Below are 25108 nucleotides of genomic sequence, written 5' to 3' on the forward strand. Positions count from 1 at the left end.
GAAAACCAAATTACAAGCTGACCCTACTTCAGTAGAAATGCCTCAAGACAAGGAAAAGATGTTCAGTACCGTGTGTGGCCTCCACGTACCTGCATGACCTTCCTACTGTACAATGCCTGGGCATGTGTTGTGAATTCCGTTCTTGGGCTCCCTCTGGTGGTTGTAAATGGCACTTTTGTGAATTCTGCCCTTGGGCTCCCTCTGGTGGTTTTGAGTGGAACTGCCGCTCCTTGGGTTTAGCTTTAGCAGCTGCTTTCACTAATCGTCTCTCCTGGCTCTGCTATTTAACCTGGCTCTAGTCTTCAGCCTATGCCACTTGTCAATGTTTTCTGGCTGGATTCACATCTCTGCTTGGATTCTCCTGGTTTCCTGACCAGTTCTGCAAAGATAAGTTCTGGCTTTGCTCATTTCAATCCACATGTTGTGGACTTATTGTTCTGTGCATTCTATTTTTGTCCAGCTTGTCATTATGGATTTTTTTCTGTTAGCTGGAAGCTCTGGGAAGCAGATTTACCCTCCACACCTTTAGTCAGGTGTGGAGATTTTGTAAACTCTGTGTGGATTGTTTTGTAGTTTTTATACTGACCGCACAGTATCCTTTCCTGTCCTATCTATCAAGCTAGACTGGCCTCCTATGCTAAAATCTGATTTCATCTCTGCGTATGTTATTTTCCCCTCCTCTCACCGTCAATATTTGTGGGGGGCTATCTTTCCTTTGGGGATTTTCTCTGAGGCAAGATAGGTTTCCTGTTTCCATCTTTAGGGGAAGTTAGATCTTAGGCTGTGCCGAGGGATCTAGGGAGCGTCAGGTACCCCCCACGGCTATTTCTAGTTGCGCTGCTAGGTTCAGGGTCTGCTGTCAGTACTGATACCACCTCCTTCAGAGCTTGTCTCATGTTGTTCCTAAACCACCAGATCATAACAGACATGCTCCTGATGAGGCAGCGGGTGGTCTCCTGAGGGATCTCCTCCCAGACCTGGATTAAAGCATTCGCCAACTCCTGGACAGTCTGTGGTACAAAGTGACGTTGGTGGATGGAGCGAGACATGATGTCCCAGATGTGCTCAATCGGATTCAGGTCTGGGGAATGGGCAGGCCAGTCCATAGCTTCAATGCCTTCATCTTGCAGGAACTGCTGACACTTCGGCCACATGAGGTCTGGCATTGTCCTGCATTAGGAGGAAACTAGGTCCAACCGCACCAGCATATGGTCTTGCACTTGCCCTAGATCTGCTGGACTATGTACTGTTTACATTTTCATGCGGGGAGATGGTATGTAATGCTATAATAACATAGCAGCACGGTCCTTGGACCTGGTTTTGGTCTGTTTTCTTGCATTTGCCATTTGGTTGCCTCTGTATCCCCAACTGTACCCCTGTTCTGTGTATGGTGTTATTTTAATGTTTTTCAATAAAGTGTTATTTTTTATGGGACCATATGGCTGCCTGTTCTCTTCTTTTTTTCTTTAGTATATTCCTATTGGCAGTTGGCCCCTTTATTATCCATTCGGCATATTTTACATATGGTACTTTCACTTTACTCTATCATTATCTGAGTTTATAATATGCTGGCTTCAATGTTATTTTTCAGCATATGGTCTTGCAAGGGGTCTGAGGATCTCATCTTGGTAACTAATGGCAGTCAGGCTACCTCTGATGAGCATATGGAGCGCTGTGCGGCCCTTCAAAGAAATGCCACCCACCATTACTGACCCACTGGCAAACCAGTCATGCTGAAGGATGTTGCAGGCAGCAGATCGCTCTCCACAACATCTCCAGACTCTGTCACGTGTGTCACATGTGCTCAGTGTGAACCTGCTTTCATCTGTGAAGAGCACAGGGTGCCAGTGGCAAATTTGCCAATCCTGGTGTTCTGTGGCGAATGCCAAGCGTCCTGCACAGTGTTGGGCTGTGACCACAAAACCCATCTGTGGACATCGGGCCATCAAACCATCCTCATGGAGTCAGTTTCTAAGCGTTTGTGCAAGGCTCTGGCAGTGCTCCTCCTGTTCCTCCTTGCACAAAGGCGGAGGTAGCGGTCCTACTGCTGGGTTGTTGCCCTCCTACGGCCCCCTCCACGTCTCCTGGTGTACTGGCCTGTCTCCCTGGTAGCGCCTCCAGCCTCTGGACACTACGCTGACAGACACAGCAAACCTTCTTGCCACAGCTAGTATTGATGTGCCATCCTGGATGATCTGCTCCATCTGAGCCACTTGTGTGGGTTGTAGAGTCCGTCTCATGCTACCATGAGTGTGAAAGCACAACCAACATTCAAAAGTGATCAAAACATCAGTGGACAGTTTGATTTCAAAGAAGTTTGATTTACTTGGAGTTATATTCTGTTTAAGTGTTCTTTTCATTTTTTTGAGTAGTGCAGTTTAAACTGGATATGCAGGGAAATTGGGAGCCAGTGAAGGGATTTTCAAAGAGGGGAAGCAGGAGAGTAACGAGGAGAGAGATTAATAAGTCAGGCAGCAGAGTTAAGAATGGACAGGAGGGGTGCAAGAGTGTTAGAAGATAGGCCACAGAGGAGGATGTTGTAGTCAAGGCGGGAGATGATTAGGGCATCCACAAGCATTTTGGTAGATTGAGTGTTGAGGAAAGGACGGATTCTGGAAATATTTTTGAGCTGGAGGTGGTGAGAGCTTGGATGTGCGGTTTGAAGGACAGGACCGAGTCAAAGGTTACATGGAGGCAGCAGATTTTGGGGACAGGGGAAAGTGTGATTTCATTTATTTTGATAGATAGATCAGGTAGGGAAGGTATGCGAGATGGAGGAAAGATAATTAATTCAGATTTGTCTATATTGAGCTTGAGGAAGTGAGAGAAGGAGGATATGGCTGATAGACACTCTGGGATTCTGGAGAGCAGAGGTGACATCTGGGCCAGAGAGGTAGATCTGAGTGTCATCAGCATATAGATGGTACTGGAAACCATAGGACCTTATGAGTTGTCCCAAGCCGAGTGTATAGATTGAGAAGAGTAAGGGCCCTAGGACAGAGCCTTGAGGGACACCAACAGAGAGGGGGCGAGAGGAAGAGGTAGAATGGGAGAAGGAAACGCTAAATGTGTGGTTGGTAAGGTATGAGGAGATCCAAGATAGGGCAAGGTCTTTGACACCAAAAGAAGAGAGGATCTGTAGTAGAAGGCAGTGGTCAACGGTGTCGAAGGCAGAGGACAGGTCTAGAAGGAGTATAGAGAATTGTCTGTTAGCTTTGGTTGTAAGTAAGTCGTTCGTAATTTTGGTCAGGACAGTCTCAGTGGAATGGTGGGGACGGAAGCCAGATTTTAGGTTGTCGAAGAGAGAGTTAGATGCCAAGTGAGAAGTTCTGCATGGACGTACTGCTCAAGGAGTTTGGAAGCAAATGGGAGCAAAGATATAGGGCGATAGCTGGACATAGCGCTTGGGTCAACGGATGGCTTTTTGAGGATAGGTGTGATTGTGGCATGTTTGAAAGTAGAGGGGAAGGTACCAGAAATTAGTGATAGGTTGAAGAGATGGGTTAGGGATGGGATTAGTGTGGTGTTGAGGTTGGGGAGGAGGTGGGATGGGATGGAGTCAAGTGCACAAGTGGTGAGGTGTGATTTGGAGAGAAGAGGAGCAAGCTCCTCTTCAGCAATTTACTATGTTCACTAAACGCGAAAACTGATCTGCCATTACGATTCTCCAGGTCATTCGTAGATACCAAACATGTATAAATTATTTTTTATTTAAGTGGTGAAAAAAAAAAGTTGCCATTTTCCTAGACCAGTAGCGTTTAATTTTTTGTGCATTGGGGCCTGGTGAGGGCTTATTTTTTGCATGCCGAGCTGACGTTTTTATTTATGTTGGTGTACACACAATGTTTTGATCGCCCTTTATTGCATTTTAATGCAATGTTGTGGCGACCCAAAAAATGTAATTCTGGCATTATGATTTTTTTTTCCGCATTACACAGTTTACCAAACCAATTAATTCTGTTTATGTATTGATAGATCGGGCAATTTTGAATGCGGCAGTACCAAATGTGTATTTTTTATTTTTCTTTTATGGTTTTAATTTTGAATGGGGCGAACGGAGATATTTTAAACTTTTATAACTTTTTAAATATTTTTAAAAACTTTTTTTTTCACTTTCTAATTGCTTCAATAGTCTCCATGGGAGACTACAAGCTGCGATCATCTGTTTTGTTTGCGATAATCTGATTTGCGATCATCCGATTGTTTGTACTACACAGATGTAGCAAAAGTGCTCACTTGCTATGAGCGCCGACCGCTGTGGGGCGCTCATAGCGAATCTGGCAATGACAACCACAGGGGTCTCCTGCAGACCCCAGGTTGTCATGCCAACCCATCGGCGACCCGTGGTCATGTGACCCGGGCGCTGATGGGCAGAGCTAAGTCGCACTCCCAATGCGATCATGTTAAATGCCATTGTCAAGAAATCGACAAAGGCATTTAACATGTTAACAGCCGTGGGTGGATCACGATTTTACCCGCGGCTGTTAGGGGCACATGTCAGCTGTTCAAATCAGGTGACATGCTGGAAAAGGTGCAGGCTCAGGAGATGAGGGGGAGGCACCCAATGATGGACCCTGCACATCATTGGGTGTTAAGGGGTTAAAAGGAGTACAGGCCAAAGACAAGGACTTTAAACAAACACCCTCTCTTTGCCAATGATATAATTTTAACACTCACTAATTCCCATGTTTCCCTCCCTAATCTACACTCCATCCTCTTAAATTTCAGTACTCTGCCAGGCTACAAAAACAAACAGCAAAACAGGGGACCTCCCACTAAATATACCTGACTCAACTTAACTTTCTCTAGAATAACTTTAAACACTGAAGAGAGACTTCATGCAAATATTCAGGAATTAACCTCAACTGTATCCCACTTTTATAAATGGTCGCATTTCAGCAATAAAAATGACCATCCTCTGAAACTTTCTATATTTACTGTATTTCAAATTGTGCAGATACCCATTACTCTCAATGATTTACAATAACTCTAGCCAGCCACCATAAAATTGGCATGGGCAAGAACACACCATAGGATACCAAGGTAAATCCTCTTGGCTGGTACCAATAAAGGAGGTTTGGGGTTTCCTCACTTTGTCCATTATTATTGGGCAAAACAGCTGCACAGAATACCAGCTTGGCTAACTAATCTGGAATGGTTTTTATAATCCCCTTCAAAAAGAAACTTCTGTCTCCAATGGTTCTCACTGCAGACATATGGAGGACTGGCTCCAAGAAATTCAAGTTGGCGTCCACCAATTCTTGCCTACTTCCTGGTTATTTCACCTGAACTTACCTGAAGGAAGAAGTCCTGCAATGGCAGAAAGCAGGGCTGGCTCCAGGTTTTCATGGGCCCTGGGCGAAAGAGTCCCAGTGGGCCCCTTTAACACATACCACAATTCATAATGCACCGATACGGCAGAGAAATAAAGGTATTGTACAATGCCAAAGATTTCACTTACTTCTTACATTACATGAGTGATATCTATTGTATTGCACATTCTACATTAGCTCAGAAACCGGACAGTGTAGTCCTCTATACAGAATAATGAGCCCCATATATTGCTCCAAACAGAATAATGAGCCCCATATATTGCCCCATACAGCATAATGGCCCCTTATAGTGCTCCATACAGTATAATTGGCACCACATAGTCCTCTATGCAGAATAATGATCCCCATATATTGCTCCAAACAGAATAATGAGCCTCATATAATGCTTCATACAGTATAATGGGCACCACTGAGTGCTCTATACAGAATGAGCCGCAAATATTGCTCCATACGGAATTGACCACATCAGGGCCGGCGTCAGCACCCGGCGCACCCGGGCAAGCGCCGGGGCCCTGGTGAGACAGGGGGGCCCACTCACGCTGTCATAGATACAGCTGGCATGGCACAAGCATCTTCTCACTCAGGCAGGCATGCACATAGGGGTTAAGAGAACGTAGCCAGCCGTGACTGTTTGTGGGCGGAGAGAGCACGTTCTCCTGCTCTGCTCTCCGCCCCTGGCTGGCTACAGACTACAGTGAGTGCATGTGTGCCCTGCTCCGCAGCCGTCCTGTGTACTCCCACCCTGCCTGTGTGCCTACCAGGCTCCGCAGCCGCCCTGTGTACCCCCACCCTGCCTGTGTGCCCCGCTCTGCAGCCGTCCTGTGTACTCCCACCCTGCCTGAGTGCCTGCCAGGCTCCGTAGCTGTCCTGTGTACTCCCACCCTGCCTGTGTGCCTGCCAGGCTTTGCAGCCGTCCTGTGTACCCCCACTCTGCCTGTGTGCCCCGCTCCGCAGCTGTCCTGTGTACCCCCACCCTGCCTGTGTGCCTGCCAGGCTCCGCAGCTGTCCTGTGTACCTCCACTCTGCCTGTGTGCCCCGCTCTGCAGCCATCCTGTGTACCCCCACCCTGCCTGTGTGCCCTACTCTGCATCCATCCTGTGTACCCTCACCCTGCCTGTGTGCCCTGCTCTGCAGCCGTCCTGTGTACCCCAGTGCCCCCATAATAGAGTAGCACATAACTGAACCCCATGAGACATAAGACACATTCATGTACACACGGCAATACAGAGCGAGCAGCTCCTGCGTGCTGAACTTAGGCAGATTCCGGAGAAGCTCCTACCGGCGCCTGAGTGACTGAGTGCAATGGTATCCCTGTATTCTGGGGTTCTGGGTGAGCTGGGCGGCTGCAGGTTGCAGCTGAGATGCTGAAGTACTGTATATACACTGTACAGTACCACTCCTCCTGTATATATACACTGCACAGCACCTCTCCTGTATATATACTGTAGCATAGTGCCTACTATGTGTCTTGGGGGACACTCGCTTGGCACAGGATTAACACACTCAGGCACGGTTTTCTATCAAAAACACAGTCTTTTCGGTTTATTTCGCATAACAAAGCACATCTACAGGAACTTAGTAACAGCTTGAACAGTATCTGGACATATTCAACTTTACCACAGTTCGTCTTTGACCCCGGTCAGCATAAGACACGGACCTCGTCCGTTACCTGCTAGCGACCTTCACTGGTTCCTGGACACCTCTTGGCCTCAGAGGTACCCCATACACAATGTCTCTCACTCTGACCACGGTCAGTACAACACGGTTCCTTCCCGTTACCTGTCAGTGCCGCACAGGTTTCTCGGATACCTCTCCTCCACAGAGGTATCCTTCAGACGTTCACACTCAGTCTTTCCTTTTCTCTGACCCCGGTCAGTATAACACGAATCTCCATTCGTTATCTGCTGGTCTGTGCGAGGTCCAGAGCCCCCGCCATGTGCTCTCCAGGGAGCCGCCACTCCCAAAACATGGGGCTCTCTCCAGGACCTTCCAGCACAGACCATTCAGGTCCACATTCAGAGCCCAAACATGAACATGTGACCCACACCCTGGTCACATTATATACCCTTAACCACTCCTCTGGATGGGAGTGTGTGGATGTGTGGCTAGTTTGTCCCACCCATCTCACACAACTAGCCTAGTAAATCTCCCTTACAACTATACCATAGATATACACACTCCCGAGGGACTACAGGTCCCAGAACAACATTGCATCAGACTTACCACGCAGACTCCCTCTGCGACACATATTGGCCATTCACAACACTGCCAGTCACTGATTCACCACCATTATCATAACAGATATGCCTCAATGCATATCTCAAGGAGTACACACAGCGCCCCCTAGCTGCCACAGGGGTCACTATACTACAATACATTGCACAATACTGCTCCTCCTGTCCTGTATATATACACTGCACAGTACCACTCCTCCTGTCCTGTATATACACTGCACAGTACCACTCCTCCTGTCCTGTATATATACACTGCACAGTACCACTCCTCCTGTCCTGTATATACACTGCACAGTACCACTCCTCCTGTCCTGTATATACACTGCACAGTACCACTCCTCCTGTCTTGTATATATACACTGCACAGTACCACTCCTTCTGTCCTGTATATATACACTGCCCAGTACCACTCCTCCTGTCCTGTATATATACACTGCACAGTACCACTCCTCCTGTCCTGTATATACACTGTACAGTACCACTCCTCCTGTCCTGTATATATACACTGTACAGTACCACTCCTTCTGTCCTGTATATATACACTGCACAGTACCACTCCTCCTGTCCTGTATATATACACTGCACAGTACCACTCCTCCAGTCCTGTATATACACTGCACAGTACCACTTCTTTTGTCCTGTATATATACACTGCACAGTACCACTCCTTCTGTTCTGTATATATACACTGCACAGTACCACTCCTTCTGTCCTGTATATATACACTGCACAGCACCACTTCTTCTGTCCTGTATATATACACTGCACAGTACCACTCCTTCTGTCCTGTATATATACACTGCACAGTACCACTCCTTCTGTCATGTATATATACACTGCACAGTACCACTCCTCCTGTCCTGTATATATACACTGCACAGTACCACTTCTCCTGTCCTGTATATATACACTGCACAGTACCACTCCTCCTGTCCTGTATATATACACTGCACAGTACCACTCCTCCAGTCCTGTATATACACTGCACAGTACCACTCCTTCTGTCCTGTATATATACACTGCACAGTACCGCTCCTCCTGTCCTGTATATATACACTGCACAGTACCACTCCTTCTGTCCTGTATATATACACTGCACAGTACCACTCCTCCTGTCCTGTATATATACACTGCACAGTACCACTTCTCCTGTCCTGTATATATACACTGCACAGTACCACTCCTCCTGTCCTGTATATATACACTGTACAGTACCACTCCTTCTGTGCTGTATATATACACTGCACAGTACCACTCCTCCTGTCCTGTATATACACTGCACAGTATCACTCCTCCTGTCCTGTATATATACACTGTACAGTACCACTCCTTCTGTCCTGTATATATACACTGCACAGTACCACTCCTCCAGTCCTGTATATATACTGCACAGTACCACTCCTCCTGTCCTTTATATACACTGCACAGTACCACTCCTCCTGTCCTGTATATATACGCTGTACAGTACCACTCCTCCTGTCCTGTATATATACGCTGTACAGTACCACTCCTTCTGTCCTGTATATATACACTGCACAGTACCACTCCTCCAGTCCTGTATATGCACTGCACAGTACCACTTCTTCTGTCCTGTATATATATAGAGCACAGTACCACTCCTTCTGTCCTGTATATATACACTGCACAGTACCACTCCTCCAGTACTGTATATACACTGCACAGTACCACTCCTTCTGTTCTGTATATATACACTGCACAGTACCACTCCTTCTGTCCTGTATATATACACTGCACAGTACCACTCCTTCTGTCCTGTATATATACACTGCACAGTACCACTCCTTCTGTCCTGTATATATACACTGCACAGTACCACTCCTCCTGTCCTGTATATATACACTGCACAGTACCACTCCTCCTGTCCTGTATATATACACTGCACAGTACCACTCCTCCAGTCCTGTATATACACTGCACAGTACCACTCCTCCTGTATATATACACTGCACAGTACCACTCCTCCTGTATATATACACTGCACAGTACCACTCCTCCAGTCCTGTATATACACTGCACAGTAGTACCACTCCTCCTGTATATATACACTGCACAGTACCACTCATCCTGTCCTGTATATATACACTGCAGAATTTACAATAGCTGTCAGTATGTAAGAAGTGAAATCTGGCATTGTACTATACATTTCTCTGCCGTATCTGTGCATCATAAATCGGGGTATGTGTTAAGGGGGGGGGGGGGGGGCACTGAGACTCTTTCGCCCTGGGCCCTCAAAAACCTGGAGCCGGCCCTGGACCACATATAATGCTCCATAGAGTATAGTGGGCCACATATAATTCTCCATACAGTATATGATGGGCCCCATATAATGCTCCATATATAATTGGCCATATAAAATGCACCATATATAATTAGTCCCATAAGATGCTTCATATACTATTGGCTCCATATGTAATTGGCCCCATATACTGCTCCATATTGAATTGGCCCCATAAGATGCTCCATATTAAATTGGCTCCATATAATGCTCCCTATAGAATTGGCTTTATAAGATGCTCCCTATATTATTGGCCCCATAAGGCTGGTTTCACATTTGCGGTTGTGTCCGCAGCGTTTCTACCGCATATATCCGCATGCGTTGTGTATTCCAATATTTAACATTAGGGACACATGCGTTTTTGATTGTTCGCGTTTTGCCGCGTTTGATGACGCATGCGTCTTTTCATCGTTTGCGGCTTGGCGCGGAAATGTAACATATAGTAATTTCTAGAAGCGTCAATTTGCCTGGAAACGCATGCGGTCGATTGCGCAAGGATTGCGACAAAAAAAGCATTGCTGTCTATATCAACGCATGCGTTCACAAGCACATGCGTTTGCTTGCGTTCGTGATCGCATGTGTTTCAATTGAAAACACCATGTCTAGACACTGATAAGCCACCCCCCACATAGTAGGTGATAAAGGGAGGTTGTGGACATTTGCAGGTCACTACTCAGCAGACAATGAAGCAGACGAGACACAGCCTACATCTTGGAGGAAAACAAGACACTGAACAATGTGAGTATATCCTAGCCAATGCCTTTATTTTCTATTTTCTGTCTCTACATGTCCTAATTTCTTGCATTTCTTTCTTTCTACATGCATCAGAATGTCTTCTTCATCTTCTCATGAAGAGTTTCTTCCTGAGCCGTCGGAAGTCGAGCATGTCAGTGAGGTGAGTACTTGCCTCGTCAGATTGGTAAGTATTCACTGTCACATCTACACATGTGACAATTTGAATTTTTCTTTTTTTAGAGCTCTTCTACAACTGCGGCAGAGACTGGGCAGGAGCAGCGGACTCAAGGTCGGGAGGAAAGATGGCAGCGGGTACGTATACAAGGCTGACTGTTTACTGTATCCTCAGTGTAATATTCTTGAATCTTCCTTTCTTTCAATTCCTATATCTTTACTTTTTTCTTCTGGAATCCTTTTGTATGTTGACTTTCCTATTCATGCCATTTCTCAGCATCTTTTTTCTTTCTTTTCCTTATGTTAATTTACCAAACTTTAATGACTTTATTTAATTTTTAGGTTCCACAACGGGAGGATGATCTAATAAAAAATGACCTCCTCATCTCCCTGGTCCAGGAGCGAGTCCCGTTGTGGGACACCCTGGATCCATTGCACTCAAACAACGTCACATTGCGGCGCCTATGGAATGAGGTGGCCAAAGAGATGTGGGGTGGCTGGGACAACGCCCCGACTTGGGTCCGAAGTGCATTTGGTAAGTATTGCACTGCAGTGTGAAGCAGCAGAGACCTTGGCCATGCTCACTCAACTGTGTGTGATGAAAGATACTCTCAAGAGTTTCTCTCATCACACACAGTTGTGTGAGCACGGCCAAAAGTCCTTTTTCTGACCATAATGTTATTTTTTTAACAGTGTCCAAAGTCAAAACACGTTGGCGTTGGATGAAGGACCGCTTCAACAAGGACCTGCGTCAAGAGAGCAGTGTTGCCCAGAGAACGTAAGTATTGATCACGTGCATTAGGTTGTATTGTCTTGCCATAATCTGTATTTTTCTATTCCACAGGATTTTGCATCTGGTTAATTTTTGGTATTAATTTTCTTTTTCCATTATTCACAGCACATGGAGCACAACTGTTGGCCCAGGTTCTGGAGTGGTCCTTCATCTGACAGCCATGGACCCGTCCCAGCATCCAGCAGCGCTGCAGCAAGTGGGCCTTCCACACTAACTGGAGACCAGGGAGCTGGTCCATCAGGTCTTCCCCTTTCGCAGTCCTCTTCCACTGCCCCCTTTTTTGGGGCTCCTCCCGGCAGAGGGCTTCGGACAGATCACTCATGCCCGAGTTTTTGCACTTGAGCTCGGTTTTACACGAAGCAATCAAGGCTTTGGGTGACCGAATGGATGTTTCACATAACCTCTTGAATGCACGTATCCAGGAGGTCACCAAAAGCCTTGACCAAGTGAAAGCCGACCTCCAGAGGCCAGCACATCATTTTTTTAACCAAATTGAGCAGGGCATGTCGGAACACCTTACTTCTGATCTCCAGCTGAGTGTCACGCAGGCCTGCAATGCTGCTTACGTGCAGGCTATGCAGCAGAGTCGGTATTTCCAGCAGACAGTGTCGGCATATCCATCTGTGCCTTCACTGTCACGCTTAACCTCAATGCCGACCTCTGCTGCATACCACTGCACGGCCACCTCAATTCCTTCCACAGCCGGACACCACTACAGCACCACCACCATGCCGAGTGCAGTTGGACATCCCACCGCCACCACCATGACAACCGCTGTTCCTGCTTGGACCTCCTCCGCCGCCACCACGATGCAGCAGGACCCTGGCATGGCCTTCCACACCGCCACCACCACGATGCAGCAGGACCCTGGCATGGCCTTCCGTACCGCCACCACCATGATGCAGCAGGACCCTGGCATGGCCTTACACTCTACAAGCACTATGGACTCTGGCATGGCTGCACGCTCTACGAGCACTATGGACTCTGGTATGGCTGTTCGCTCTACGAGCACTATGGACTCTGGCATGGCTGCACGCTCTACGAGCACTATGGATTCTGGCATGGCTGCACGCTCTACGAGCACTATGGACTCTGGCATGGCTGCACGTTCTATGAGCACTATGGACTCTGACACAGTGCAGCCGGACCCTGACAGGTCACCCACCACCACGCCGCGCCATATGAGCCCACCAAGGCCTCCCAGAACCCGGCAAACCCCCCAAAAAACAAAAAACTCTTAGTATTCCTCCCCCTTCACCTCCCAATGTGTCTGTAATGTTAGGTTTGTCTCACCCTTCCAGTGCGTCTCAAGCCTCTCATGTGTCAAACCCCATCCCCGAACTTCCAGACCCCAATAGTTTCATTGCCCCTTCTCCTGTCACCTCTGGATCGTCCACGGTTAGCCAGGCCTCAGTGCTTCACACCCCCCCCCGTTTACATCACTCTACCCCAAGCCGGCGCAGTTAAATACATTTTTTGGTGGTAAAAAAAATAAATACATTTTGATTTCCCCCAATTATGTTTGGTTTATTGTGTCTTTCGCCGCCGGCAACACACACCGTGGGCCAAATAAGAAACTTCGCCACACACTTATTTTTTGGGCCATATCATATCTCCAGTAGTTATAAAAAAAAGACTGCAGCTTTGTGTCTTTAGCATAAAGATACGAGGTGGGCCTAAAAATAATAGATGGATTATCTCCATAATCTCTTATTTCTGCTTAATCTGTGACTAGTGTTGCAGTCTGAAGAGAAAATGGCAGAAATACAGTGCAGAACTCTACTGAACAGGTCAGGTGTCAAAAAACTCACTAGTTAGGACACCTGACCTGGTGAGTAGAGAACTGCCTTGTATATCCTCCATTTTCTCTTCTGTGTATATAATCTATTACACACAAATTGAAGGGACGATGGTGGTCACACATGGAATATCTATGCTCACCTGCACAGGTGTCAGATATAGTGAATTCATGAGGCTGTTATATGTGCATCATGAATTAATTATTTTTGACACCTGACTTGAGGAGTATAGATTTCTTTAATGTGACAGTCATTGTCTCTTCAGTCTGTGTCCAATGGATACAGCAGAACAGAATCAGGATGCAATAATGTCAACAAGCTTACCAATAAAGCAACACGGCTGCCATAACACTAGCAGTATGTGGCCATTGTTTAATATCAGTATTTGTAAGCCAAAACAAGGGGTGAAAAAATTAGAGGTAAATTATGATACTAAGATAATAACTGGCACCTCTGCCTTTATCACCCACTCCTGGTTTTGGATTACAAATACTGATATTACATACAGAACAAATACTGCTAGTTTTAGGACAGCCTTGGTTTGTAGAGGAAAAACATAGGAGACACGGTCAACACAACCAAAACTAAAGTTTATTAATGAGAAATATTATCATTTCAGAAAATTACTGGTACAGATCAAATTGCAACAGGACATTTACACAACATTGTCCTGCCATGACGCACGTCCAATATCTGAATCAAAAAAGGCAGCAAATTGGTCCCGCATGTGACCAACTGCTGCAGTTGACCACAGCGGGTAATGCTGGAAATCGGGCAGTGGGTGTGCAACTGGTTCATCCAGTTCAATGTTGGGTTGCTCCTTAACCATTATATAATTGTGAAGAACCACACAGGCTTTGACAACCTCGTCGACTGTTTCCACTTTTAGATTTATGGCTGATGCAAGAATGCGCCATTTTGAGACCAGAATGCCAAAGGAACACTCTACTGTTCTTCGGGCCCTGGTCAGTCTGTAGTTAAAGATCCTTCTAGTGTGGTTCAAGTCCCGACTGGAATAGGGCTTCAGTAGGTTTTCACACATCTGAAAGGCCTCATCCCCAACCATAACAAATGGCATCGGTGGACCTTGAGTGTTGGGGAGCGGTTGTGGCCGTGGAAAATTAAAAATTTTGCCATACACACGGTGGCCCATATCAGAGTTCTTAAAAGTCTGAGAATCGTTGCCACGACCAAAAGCTCCAATGTCCACAGCGATGAAGCGACAGTCCGTATCGGCTATTGCCATGAGCACAACATAAAAATATTTTTTGGAATTGAAGTACTCCGATCTTGTTCTGGCTGGTTTGATAATGCGAATGTGCTTTCCATCAACCGCTCCCAAACAGTTTGGGAAATCAACCACACACCAGAATTTTTCCGCAATTTCAAGCCACATGTCCAAGGTGGGTAGGGGTATAAACTCATCCAGGAGTACATTCCACAAAGCCCGGCAGGTCAACTATTCCGGACAGGGTGGATATTCCAAGCCGGTATTGGAAGTGGAGGGATGATAAACTCTCTCCGGTTGCCAGAAATCAGTAAGAAAAACAAACCAAAAAAAAATTGCAATCTATTCTATTTATGGTGTGGTTACGCTAAAGACAGAAAGGAAAATACCCAAAACATACATGTTAGAAAACACCAAATTTGAACTGTCATTGGTTTAGATTTGGAACATACCTTAATGTAACCAGCAGACGTTCCTCTGCTGGAATTGCTCTACGGAGCTGGGTGTCCTGTCTCCGTATGGCTCCTTGGACACGAGCAAGTAAATCCCAGAACGAGTCTTGCGACATCCTTGTATATTCATGGAATTTGTCCGGGTTGGCATTAAGCTCACCATACAGCGCGTGATAGGCTTCACACAGCGTGTGATAGGCTCCACGTCTCTCACGCAATTCAATAATGGGGTGTCTACAAAAACACCTACGCTGTCTCCTTCTCAATCTTTCGCGATTTCTGTCTTGCTCCCAAGCAAACGCACAGGCAAGAAACAGCTTGATGCTTAAATCCAGGTTGAAATAAAAGCTCTCCATGCGAAGATCCAACATGACACAGGAGACAGGAGCAAAATATGAAGATTTCAGCTGTTCAGGGGTCTATATAAAGATATCCCATAATACACGCCCTCTGTAGTCCCATTAGCGGTGTCTGGTTATCTAGATTTTTATCCTGTAAAATTTGTCATCATGCGCACAAAAAACGCAAACGCAGAGAAAAACGCATATAAACGTGTAGAAACGCGGTGTTTTTTTTTTACCGCATGCGTTCCCGCATATGTCTAAAAAATGCCACGTTTGTACGCGTTTATATGCGTTTTTTCAACCACTTGCGGATGCGGATTAAACGCTGCGGATTAAACCGCAAATGTGAAACTAGCCTTAGTGAGGTGGAAGAAAATGTAGAAAACTCAGATTCAGAAATAGAAACTGATGAGGAACCTCATCCGCAGACAACAAATCAGATGGAAGAAATCCTTTCTAAAAATAAGGAGATAATGTGGAATTTGCAGCCTCCTGCTCAGGCTGGCAGAAGATCATCTGCAAATATCATAAGTGCTAGTCCTGGCCCTACCAGATATGCGATTTCAAGAATATCCGATATTGAATCTGCATTTGCATTGTTCATAAATTTGACTATAGAAAATATTCTCATACAAATGAGTAACATTGAAAGACTCCACATTTATGGTGAGAAATGGAACAATTTAGACCGGACAACTCTAAATGCTTTTATTGGTCTACAACTCTAAGCAGGCGTATACAAGTCATACGGAGAATCGACTTAAAGTTTATGGAATGCTGACAGCGGTCGACCAATATTTAGAGGAACTATGTCTCTTCAAAGAATTTTCACGAAATTTCTAGGGTATTCCGTTTTGACAATAAAATAGACCGAAATGAATGAAGAAGTAGAGATAAGCTTGCCCCTATTAGAGACATTTGGGATAAATGGGTAGAAATTCTGCCAAAATTATACAATGTTGGTGATGCAGTAACTGTTGATGAGCAACTAGTGTCATTTCGTGGTAGGTGCCCATTTCGACAGTATATACCAAGCAAGCCTGCGAAGTATGGTATAAAAATATAGGCATTACGTGACAGCACAAGTTCTTACCTTTACAATGCACAGGTGTATACAGGAAAAACACCAGGACAAAAAGTAGAAAAAAATCAGGTGATGAGAGTTGTCCTTGATTTGACATATGGACTCAAAGGACAAAGTGTCACATGTGATAGTTTTTTTACTTCCTACCAACTAGGGCAAATGTTACAAAAGCGACAACTTACCATGTTGGGTACGATCTGAAAAAACAAGCCTGAACTACCTCAAGGAATCTTGAGTAAAAGAAATGTACATAGTTCCATGTTCTACTTTACTGCAAATACAACAATTGTTGCATATGTTCCAAAAAAAATAAACAAGTAATAATAATGAGTGCGAACCACCATGATAATGCAGTAAGTACCCAGGAAGATAAAAAACCTAACATGATCTTGGACTATAATGCAACCAAAGGTGGTGTAGACACATTAGGTCAGCTCATTAGTACATATACCTGCAAAAGAAAAACAAATTGGTGGCCTATGATTGTGTTTTACAACATTCTGGATTTGTCGGCATACAATGCTTTTGTGTTGTGGAGAGAAATCAACACGAATTGGAATACAAACAAACTCCATAAGCGAAGACTCTTCATAGAAGAACTTGGAAAATCACTGGTTAGGCCGTATATTGAGGAAAAAAAAGGTAACACCCAGAACGGAAGGAGCAGCAGGCCTTGTACAGAGCATCCAGCAACATGCTCAGGAAAATGAAACCATGGCCTCCACAAGCACTTCTACCCCCATGGACTCTACCAGCGGTGCTTCCAGAATAAAAAGAAAAATGTGCAGCTATTGCCCTTATTCTTGTGATAATAAAACAAGTATTACATGTTCTGGATGCAAAAAATTATTATGCAAAGCCCATGTTTATTGTTCTTCATGCACGAATACATAAATTAATATTACCATGTAAATATGTTCAAATTGAAGGGTTTATTATCTTTATTTTTGTTTTCGCAAAATGTTTGATTTGCTTGTTTTGGTTTGCTTTTTTTACCACATGTGTAGTTTGCTATTTTTCATTTTGCTTATTACTAAGATTTTTTAAAATTAAAAATAAAGATTTCACTTTCATTTTTCTTTTTTTTTTTCCAAACATGTTCCCATACAGTCTAGTAAGCAAAAGGTATAAAAATAATTGAGTTAGAGTATCTAAAATCAAGATTTAATAAACTGGGTCATAGTGACCCAGGAGCAATACAAGTTTATAGTACATTGGAACAGAACAGCAGGGTTAAATCGATTTTGCACATTACTGCGTTCTCGTCTATGAGAGGAACGGTGGTTTTTAGAGACTCCATTCTGAACCTCTTGTATACGATCCACTGATTTAGCGGTCTCAAGTTTATAATAGTGCGACTTTCTCCTGAGGGATTTTTTTATCGTGAAAAGTTTAATAATGTCCCAGACCTATTTCTGACTGTGGAACCGGGAGTACCACTCCAGCTTTTAAAAGGTTTTGTATGTCTGACTATATGGCGGAGACAGCGGTACTGGGTCGGGAATCTGTCACCACAAACCTTGCTGGGGGATGAAGGGGGGGGGTGTTGATAAATTCTAGGGTGTAGTCCCGTGAAATGGTATTTAGGACCCACTGATTCTGAGATATCAGTCTCCAGGATTCTATAAATTTCCCCAGGCGACCCCTTACTGACTCTTCCCCAGGCGACCCCTTACTGACTCGGCGTGATTACCTTCTGTTCTTTGAACCTGAGCCGAACTGTGTCTGAGCTCTACTTCTCCCCCCTTTTGGGATGTTCCAACGATTTGATTTCCCTTTCTCCCAAAACTCCTGCCTTTGGGAGGGGCGGGACCTCTGAAAGGGATAATGTCTCCTAGGTCTCTCCTCAGGAAAATCTTTTTTCATATCAGTGGCATTCTCTAGTATGTTATCTAGAACTGGACCCAATACTCATACCTGAGAAGGATATGGCACAACGCTTATTTTTTGATTGATAGTCGCCTGACCAGGTTTTCATCCATACAGCTCTCCGAGCTGCGTTAGAGAGTTATTTCTGGCCGCGAATCGTAATGATCCTGCCGAAGCATCCGCCATGAACCCAGTGGCGAGTTTTAACAATGGAAGACCTTCTAATATAGTATTCCTAGAAGTCTTTCCTTTCAATTACTCCTCCAGATGGTCGATTCATATGTGCATGGATCTGGCCACTGAGGTTGCGGCAACATTAGTTTTCATGACCGCCGCAGAGGCCTCCCAAGCCCTCTTAAGGAGTCCATCTGCCTTTCTGTCAATAGGCTCTTTGAGGCTAGATGAATTGAGGTCTTTTTTGAAACTCTGGCCACTGGAACATCTATTTTTGGAATCTCATCCCAGACCTTTACATCGTCCGGGTCAAAGGGCAGACAGAGTCTAAAATCTTGAGGAATGACCAAATGCTTCTCAGTGTCCTCCCACTCTTCCATAATCATTGTTCGGATGCGGTCATTGATTGGAAACACGCAATTAATCTGTCACCTCAGACCTCCGAACATCTCATCCTGTATTGACTGGGGCTTCTGGGGTCCCTCTATCTGCATGGTTGCTCTGACCGCCTGAAGTAGCCATCTGTATCATCTGAGGAAAAAATATATTTCTTGCCCACTTCCGGAGGCTCCGAGGTGATCTTTCCTTCTTCCTCTGAGTTCGAGCATCCTCCTCCTCTAAGGATTGCTCCATTTCCCATCTTAATCTTTTAGGACGGGGACCCTGCTGAGGTGGTTGTGCTGGGAAGAGGTTTGAGATGGAAGCCTGAACTTCCTCTCTAACCATGGATCGCATGTCTGTCAGAAAGGAGGATTGTTCATACCTGATGACCTTAGAAATGCATGCCTCACACAGTTGTTTAGGCCAAGATTCAGGCAGCTTACAATTACAGATGCCCCATGTCCTGGATTTTCCTGAGGCCTTGGCAGACCTCTTGGCTATTGGTGTCGAAGCTGGCTCCTGATAAAACATAGGGTCATATCAGCAGTTCAGACCCATTCCTGGGTTGTTTCCCTCACTTTATGTTACTCACAGCCATTGGTGATTCAGGCAGAGCAAGACTCCCTGCAGGGTCCTCCGTGCTGTTCCAGAGGAATACTCTGTCACAGTATAACACAGACTAAGGTGGTTTTATCCCGTACCTGGTCTTCGCCCCATTCAACAAGTCCCTATTTGGCTCCATGCTGGATTCCCCAGCGTCTGACATCACCGGAAGTACCGCCGCGTCTTGCATTCCAGCCTGGAACGCATCCTGGAAGTTCCTCCCCAGATGTTATGTCAGCGGCAAACTGCTGGCTCTGGACGCCGATAGCCCTTGTCAGAGGGAAGTGGCACCAACCCTTGGAGCTCCCGCTCAAAGAGGAATGTGGTTGAGGAACCTCCATTTGGGAAGTGTCAGCTCTGAGCGTCTTGGCAGGGGGAAGGAGAGGCTGAACCCCCGGACTCCCTGCGCCAGTCGGAAAGGTTAGTCCAGTCGGCACTCGAGCCCCAACCTCTTTTTCTCTCGTGCCTGTCGTTACAGGGACAGGAAAAACACTGGAGATGTGGGTGGTGAGGGGACTTTGAAGCTCTCATGCATTTCCTGTCCCTATAAGGAAGGAAGGACGTCCTCCATTGTGCTGCCAGGAGGGACGTCCTGGAAAATGCAGTATCTTATTGTTACAGCAAAATGGATGGCATTTAGAGAGATCTCATGCCCTAGTACTTTCTTTTTTATGCTGCATAAACTGATCTGTGTTTGCAATGATACATCGCTCACCTCTGCTGTATCTCTACACAGCAGCTGCAGAGATCATTGAGAAGGGCCTGTTCTTTTCACTCTTGTATGTTGCATATGATTGGTCAAGCACATGATGGGGAAAAGTACACACCACTTGGAACAAATCTTTAGTAACACCCAGTTGAACAATAACATAACATTTGCAACTCCATTGGTAGTATATTGTCAAGCCCTGTGCTCAAATCACCAACAAACATCCCTGCCCATGTTAGCGGAAAAAGGCAGGTTTGGGGTATTGTATGGGGGCAGAATTTTGAATACATATATATTATATAGCTGTATGTCATACTTTTAAAGTAAAAAAAAATTATTGCAATGCCAAGTTTTTCTCTTACCCTACACAATCATCAGCATATCCAGTGTCAAAAAAATGCCTGGCACCCAATTGTTGAAGTCTTTGGTCAATTATTTTTCCACCATTGCAAAAATAGGTGTATTCAGAGTCACCAAGGGCTGAAATTAAATCCCAAAATTCAACGTAAGATGAAAATAATGCATTTGAATGTTGATATAAATATAATAATGTTATAAGCAGCTTAGAATTGTTTTGAATGTTGAATTAGAAAAAATAATAAACTTGTGATGACAATAGGTATTACACATGAGGAAATGTAAAGAGGTTAACCAAAATAGAAAAACGCTAAAGACAGGCAGCTGTAAATGTAAAATCAGAAAATAATATAGTGTTTCCATTTTAGCACCTCCTGTATAGCATCCTTAATGCTTTTGATTTCATTGGCTACACAACGCATACGTTACGTACAGCCCAAGACCGATGCAGCCAGTGATTGGGTTGAAGATGTCAAGTTGGGTATATGTGCTGCATCAGGTACCCTGCAAGAGCTTTTTTTTTTTTTTCTTACACCAGAAAGGCTACTCCAGTGCACGTGCACCTCTTAATAAATCCGGAGCCATGTGCTCTGTCAAAATTAGTATAGCACGAGCTTGCGCTATGTCAGACTTGATGAATCGGCCGCATTGTGTTTTGTGAGAATTAAAAACAGTAATATTACATTCAATTGCTTGCCTATGATTTTGTAATTGTTAGTGTATGTCCACACAAAGATTTATTTTGACATTAATTTTGAAGTGGATTCTGATGCAATAAAAATCCTCTACAATTTTTTTTTTCAAATAAGCTTCATACTAACTTCAATGGGAATACACACCCGTAGTGCATTTGGTGTTGGATATCATCAAAGTTCCATCCGATTACCATGGACACCGGCAATGGAGGAGATTGAGAAATTACTTTCTCTCTCTCCTCCATACCTGTGCTGCGGTTCTCTCATGTGAGAGAGAACATATGCTCGTGGGATGCAGCCTTATTTTTCAGCATGCTACATAAAGCAATGTTAATTCTTGAGATCTTTCTAACTGAAAAATTCTAAAACATTTATAAAATTAATTAATTAAAAAATTAAAAACAACATGCACTAAAATACATGTGAAAATCCACACCAAAAACTTTGTTTTATATGAATTCAGCAGCCTGAGAAAGTCCCATTAAAAAAAAAATACGGTATGTGAACATAACCTTAAACTGAAATAGTTGTACAGTAAATATCTAAAATGACACTTACCCAACAATCCATATCGAAGATGTGAAAAATAGTCATCTGGTAGCTCATGGTTTCGAATTTTCTTCACAAATTTTAAGGCAGCATCTGGAGGATCTCCATTTCCAGTAGTAGAAATTACAATAACCACAGGGTCCTTTTCATTTTCCAAATGAAACTAGAAACAGTACAAGGAATCATTTCAAATTTCTTTTATTCTTACTTTTTAACCATGGTAAACCTTCAATTTTTTCCAGTAAATTCAATGGAGAATACGGTGACAAAGAAACTGTGAAAATGGCGTCGCCAGAATACCGTCTTGGTAGAGGAAGATTCAAGAACTGTAATATGCAACTATCTGGATGCTATTTTAGTGATATTGTTGATACGGATTCCTTTTCTACTTTTTACATGTTTTCCAATCTCATAGCATTATTTAAACATAATAATTTCAAGAACTACAGAAGGAAATTAAAAGAGGATTTTTTGCACTCACCGTAAAATCTTTCTCATGGCCTTTGTTGCAGGACAAAGAAAATCATGGGAAGTCTCCTGCCACTTGGGAGGCTGACCATTCATATATATCTTGAGGAAAAAAAAGTTGTTTCCTCACCAACAGGCTACACCTAGCCTACAGTTGTGGCCAAAAGTATTGACACCCCTGCAATTCTGTCAGATAGCAATCATTTTCAGGAAAAAACTGAGAATTAACACAAATTCTTTGGTATTATTATCTTCATTTAATTTGTCTTCAATGAAAAAACGCAAAAAGAATTGTCCTAAAGCCAAATTGGATATAATTCCACACCAAACATAAAAAAGGGGGTGGACAAAAGTATTGGCACTGTTAGAAAAATCATGTGATGCTTCTCTAATTTGTGTAATTAACAGCACCTGTAACTGTGGCACCTAACAGGTGTTGGCAATAACTAAATCGCACTTGCAGCCAGTTGACATGGATTAAAGTTGACTCAACCTCTGTCCTGTGTCCTTGTGAGTACCACATTGAGCATGGAGAAAAGAAAGAAGACCAAAGAACTGTCTGAGGACTTGAGAAACCAAATTGTGAGGAAGCATGAGCAATCTCAAGGCTACAAGTCCATCTCCAAAGACCTGAATGTTCCTATGTCTACAGTTCGCAGTGTCATCAAGAAGTTTAAAGCCCATGGCACTGTGGCTACCCTCCCTAGATGTGGACAGAAAAGAAAAATTGACAAGAGATTTCAACGCAAGATTGTGCGGAGGGTGGATAAAGAACCTTAACTAACATCCAAACAAGTTCAAGCTGCCCTGCAGTCCGAGGGTACAACAGTGTCAACCCGTACTAGGAGCACCCGACCTGATAGTTAAACTCATACAGGACGAGCTCTGGGATGTGGGAGCTCTGCTGACCGCAAGCCCTGTCATGATCCCAATGGCAGGGGATCACAAAAGGACAAGCACACAAAAAACAGAACAAGCTCTAGGGTGATGGAAACTGAGCTGACCGCGATCCTGAACCTAATTCACAACACTAGCAGTAGCCGGGGAACGTGCCTACGATGATTCTAGACGTCTCGCGCCAGCCGAAGGACTAGCTTCCCCTATTAGAAGAAACAAAGACCTCTCTTGCCTCCAGAGAAACACCCCACAGAAATAGCAGCCCCCCACATGTAATGACGGTGAAATGAGAGGAAAGCACATACGTAGTAATGAAAACAGATTCAGCAAAATGAGGCCCGCTAAAACTAGATAGCAGAGGATACAAAAGTGAACTGCGCGGTCAGCGAAAAACCCTACAAAAAAAATCCTGAAATTACCTGAACTCATGTGCCAACTCATGGAACATGAGGAGCAATATCAGCCCACTAGAGCAACCAGCAAAAAGGAATCACATAACTGCAAGCTGGACTAAAACAAAAATAAAGCAAAACGTGGAACAGGAAAATCAAAAACTTAGCTTGTCCTGAAGATTACAGAAGCGGAAAGCAGAGGTAACAAGACACACTGATTACATCGATCGCCGGCGAGGAAATGACAAGAAAGCCAGGTTAAATAGGAAACTCCCATATCCTGATGGAACAGGTGGACACCAGAGACCACAGAGAACACAAGTCACCCAGTACCATCTGTAACCACCAGAGGGAGCCCAAAAACAGAATCCACAACAAAGCCCTAATCCTATCGCACACACTAGAAATAGCCATGGAGCGCTCCTGACGCTCCCTATGCACCTCGTCACAGCCTAAGAGCTAGCTAGCCCTAGAGAAGAAAACAAAGCCTACCTTGCCTCAGAGAAATTCCCCAAAGGAATAGGCAGCCCCCCACATGTAATGACTGTGAGTAAAGATGAAAGTCACAAACGCAGAAATGAGATAGGTTTCAGCAAAGGGAGGCACGACTTACTAAATAGACAGAGGATAGGAAAGGAATCTTTGCGGTCAGCACAAAAACCTACAAAAGACCACGCAGAGTGTGCAAAAGGGTCCTCCGCACCGACTCACGGTGCGGGGGTGCCACCCCGCATCCCAGAGCTTCCAGCAAGCAAGACAAAATCAAGATAACCAGCTGGACAAAGAAACAAGAACAATAATAACAATCAGGAACTTAGCTTCTGCAGGAGAAGACAGGACACCAGACAGATCCAGGAGAGAACTGAACCAATGCTAAAACATTGACAGCTGGCATGGAGAAACGATCTGAGTGGAGTTAAATAGAGAAGCCAACCAAAGGATAAACCATGTCACCTGTGTAAGGAACCTCAGAAGCAGCAGCTCCACTCACAGCCACCAGAGGGAGCCCACGGACCGAACTCACCGAAGTACCATTCATGACCACAGGAGGGAGCTCGACAACCGAATTCACAACAGTACCCCCCCCCTTGAGGAGGGGTCACCGAACCCTCACCAGAGCCCCCAGGCCGATCCGGATGAGCCAAATGAAAGGCACGAACTAGATCGGCAGCATGAACATCAGAGGCAAAAACCCAGGAATTTCCTCCTGACCATAACCCTTCCACTTGACCAGGTACTGGAGTTTCCGTCTCGAAACACGAGAATCCAAGATCTTTTCCACCACATACTCCAACTCCCCCTCGACCAACACCGGGGCAGGAGGATCAACGGAGGGAACCATAGGCGCCACGTATCTCCGCAACAACGACCTATGGAACACATTATGGATGGCAAAAGAAGCTGGAAGGTCCAAACGAAATGACACAGGATTAAGAATTTCAGAAATCTTATATGGCCCAATGAAACGAGGCTTAAACTTAGGAGAGGAAACCTTCATAGGAACATGACGAGATGACAACCAAACCAAATCCCCAACCCGAA

General features: G+C 44.7%; 1 protein-coding gene across 4 annotated transcripts in view; it reads right to left on the reverse strand.

Annotated features, from left to right (window-relative positions):
* The window catches only part of MTRR (5-methyltetrahydrofolate-homocysteine methyltransferase reductase), an 831186-nt gene that overhangs the window by 547213 nt on the left and 258865 nt on the right, over window positions 1-25108 (reverse strand). For all 4 annotated transcript variants that reach the window (XM_069730413.1, XM_069730414.1, XM_069730415.1 and 1 more), the window contains exons 3-4: window positions 21819-21972; window positions 20571-20688 (exon numbers count right to left, since the gene is read on the reverse strand). In XM_069730413.1, the coding sequence (XP_069586514.1) occupies window positions 20571-20688; window positions 21819-21972 (272 nt within the window). The remainder of the gene's footprint in view (window positions 1-20570; window positions 20689-21818; window positions 21973-25108) is intronic.

Source organism: Ranitomeya imitator, chromosome 6 (assembly GCF_032444005.1).
Source record: "Ranitomeya imitator isolate aRanImi1 chromosome 6, aRanImi1.pri, whole genome shotgun sequence".
Taxonomy (NCBI): Eukaryota; Metazoa; Chordata; class Amphibia; order Anura; family Dendrobatidae; genus Ranitomeya; species Ranitomeya imitator.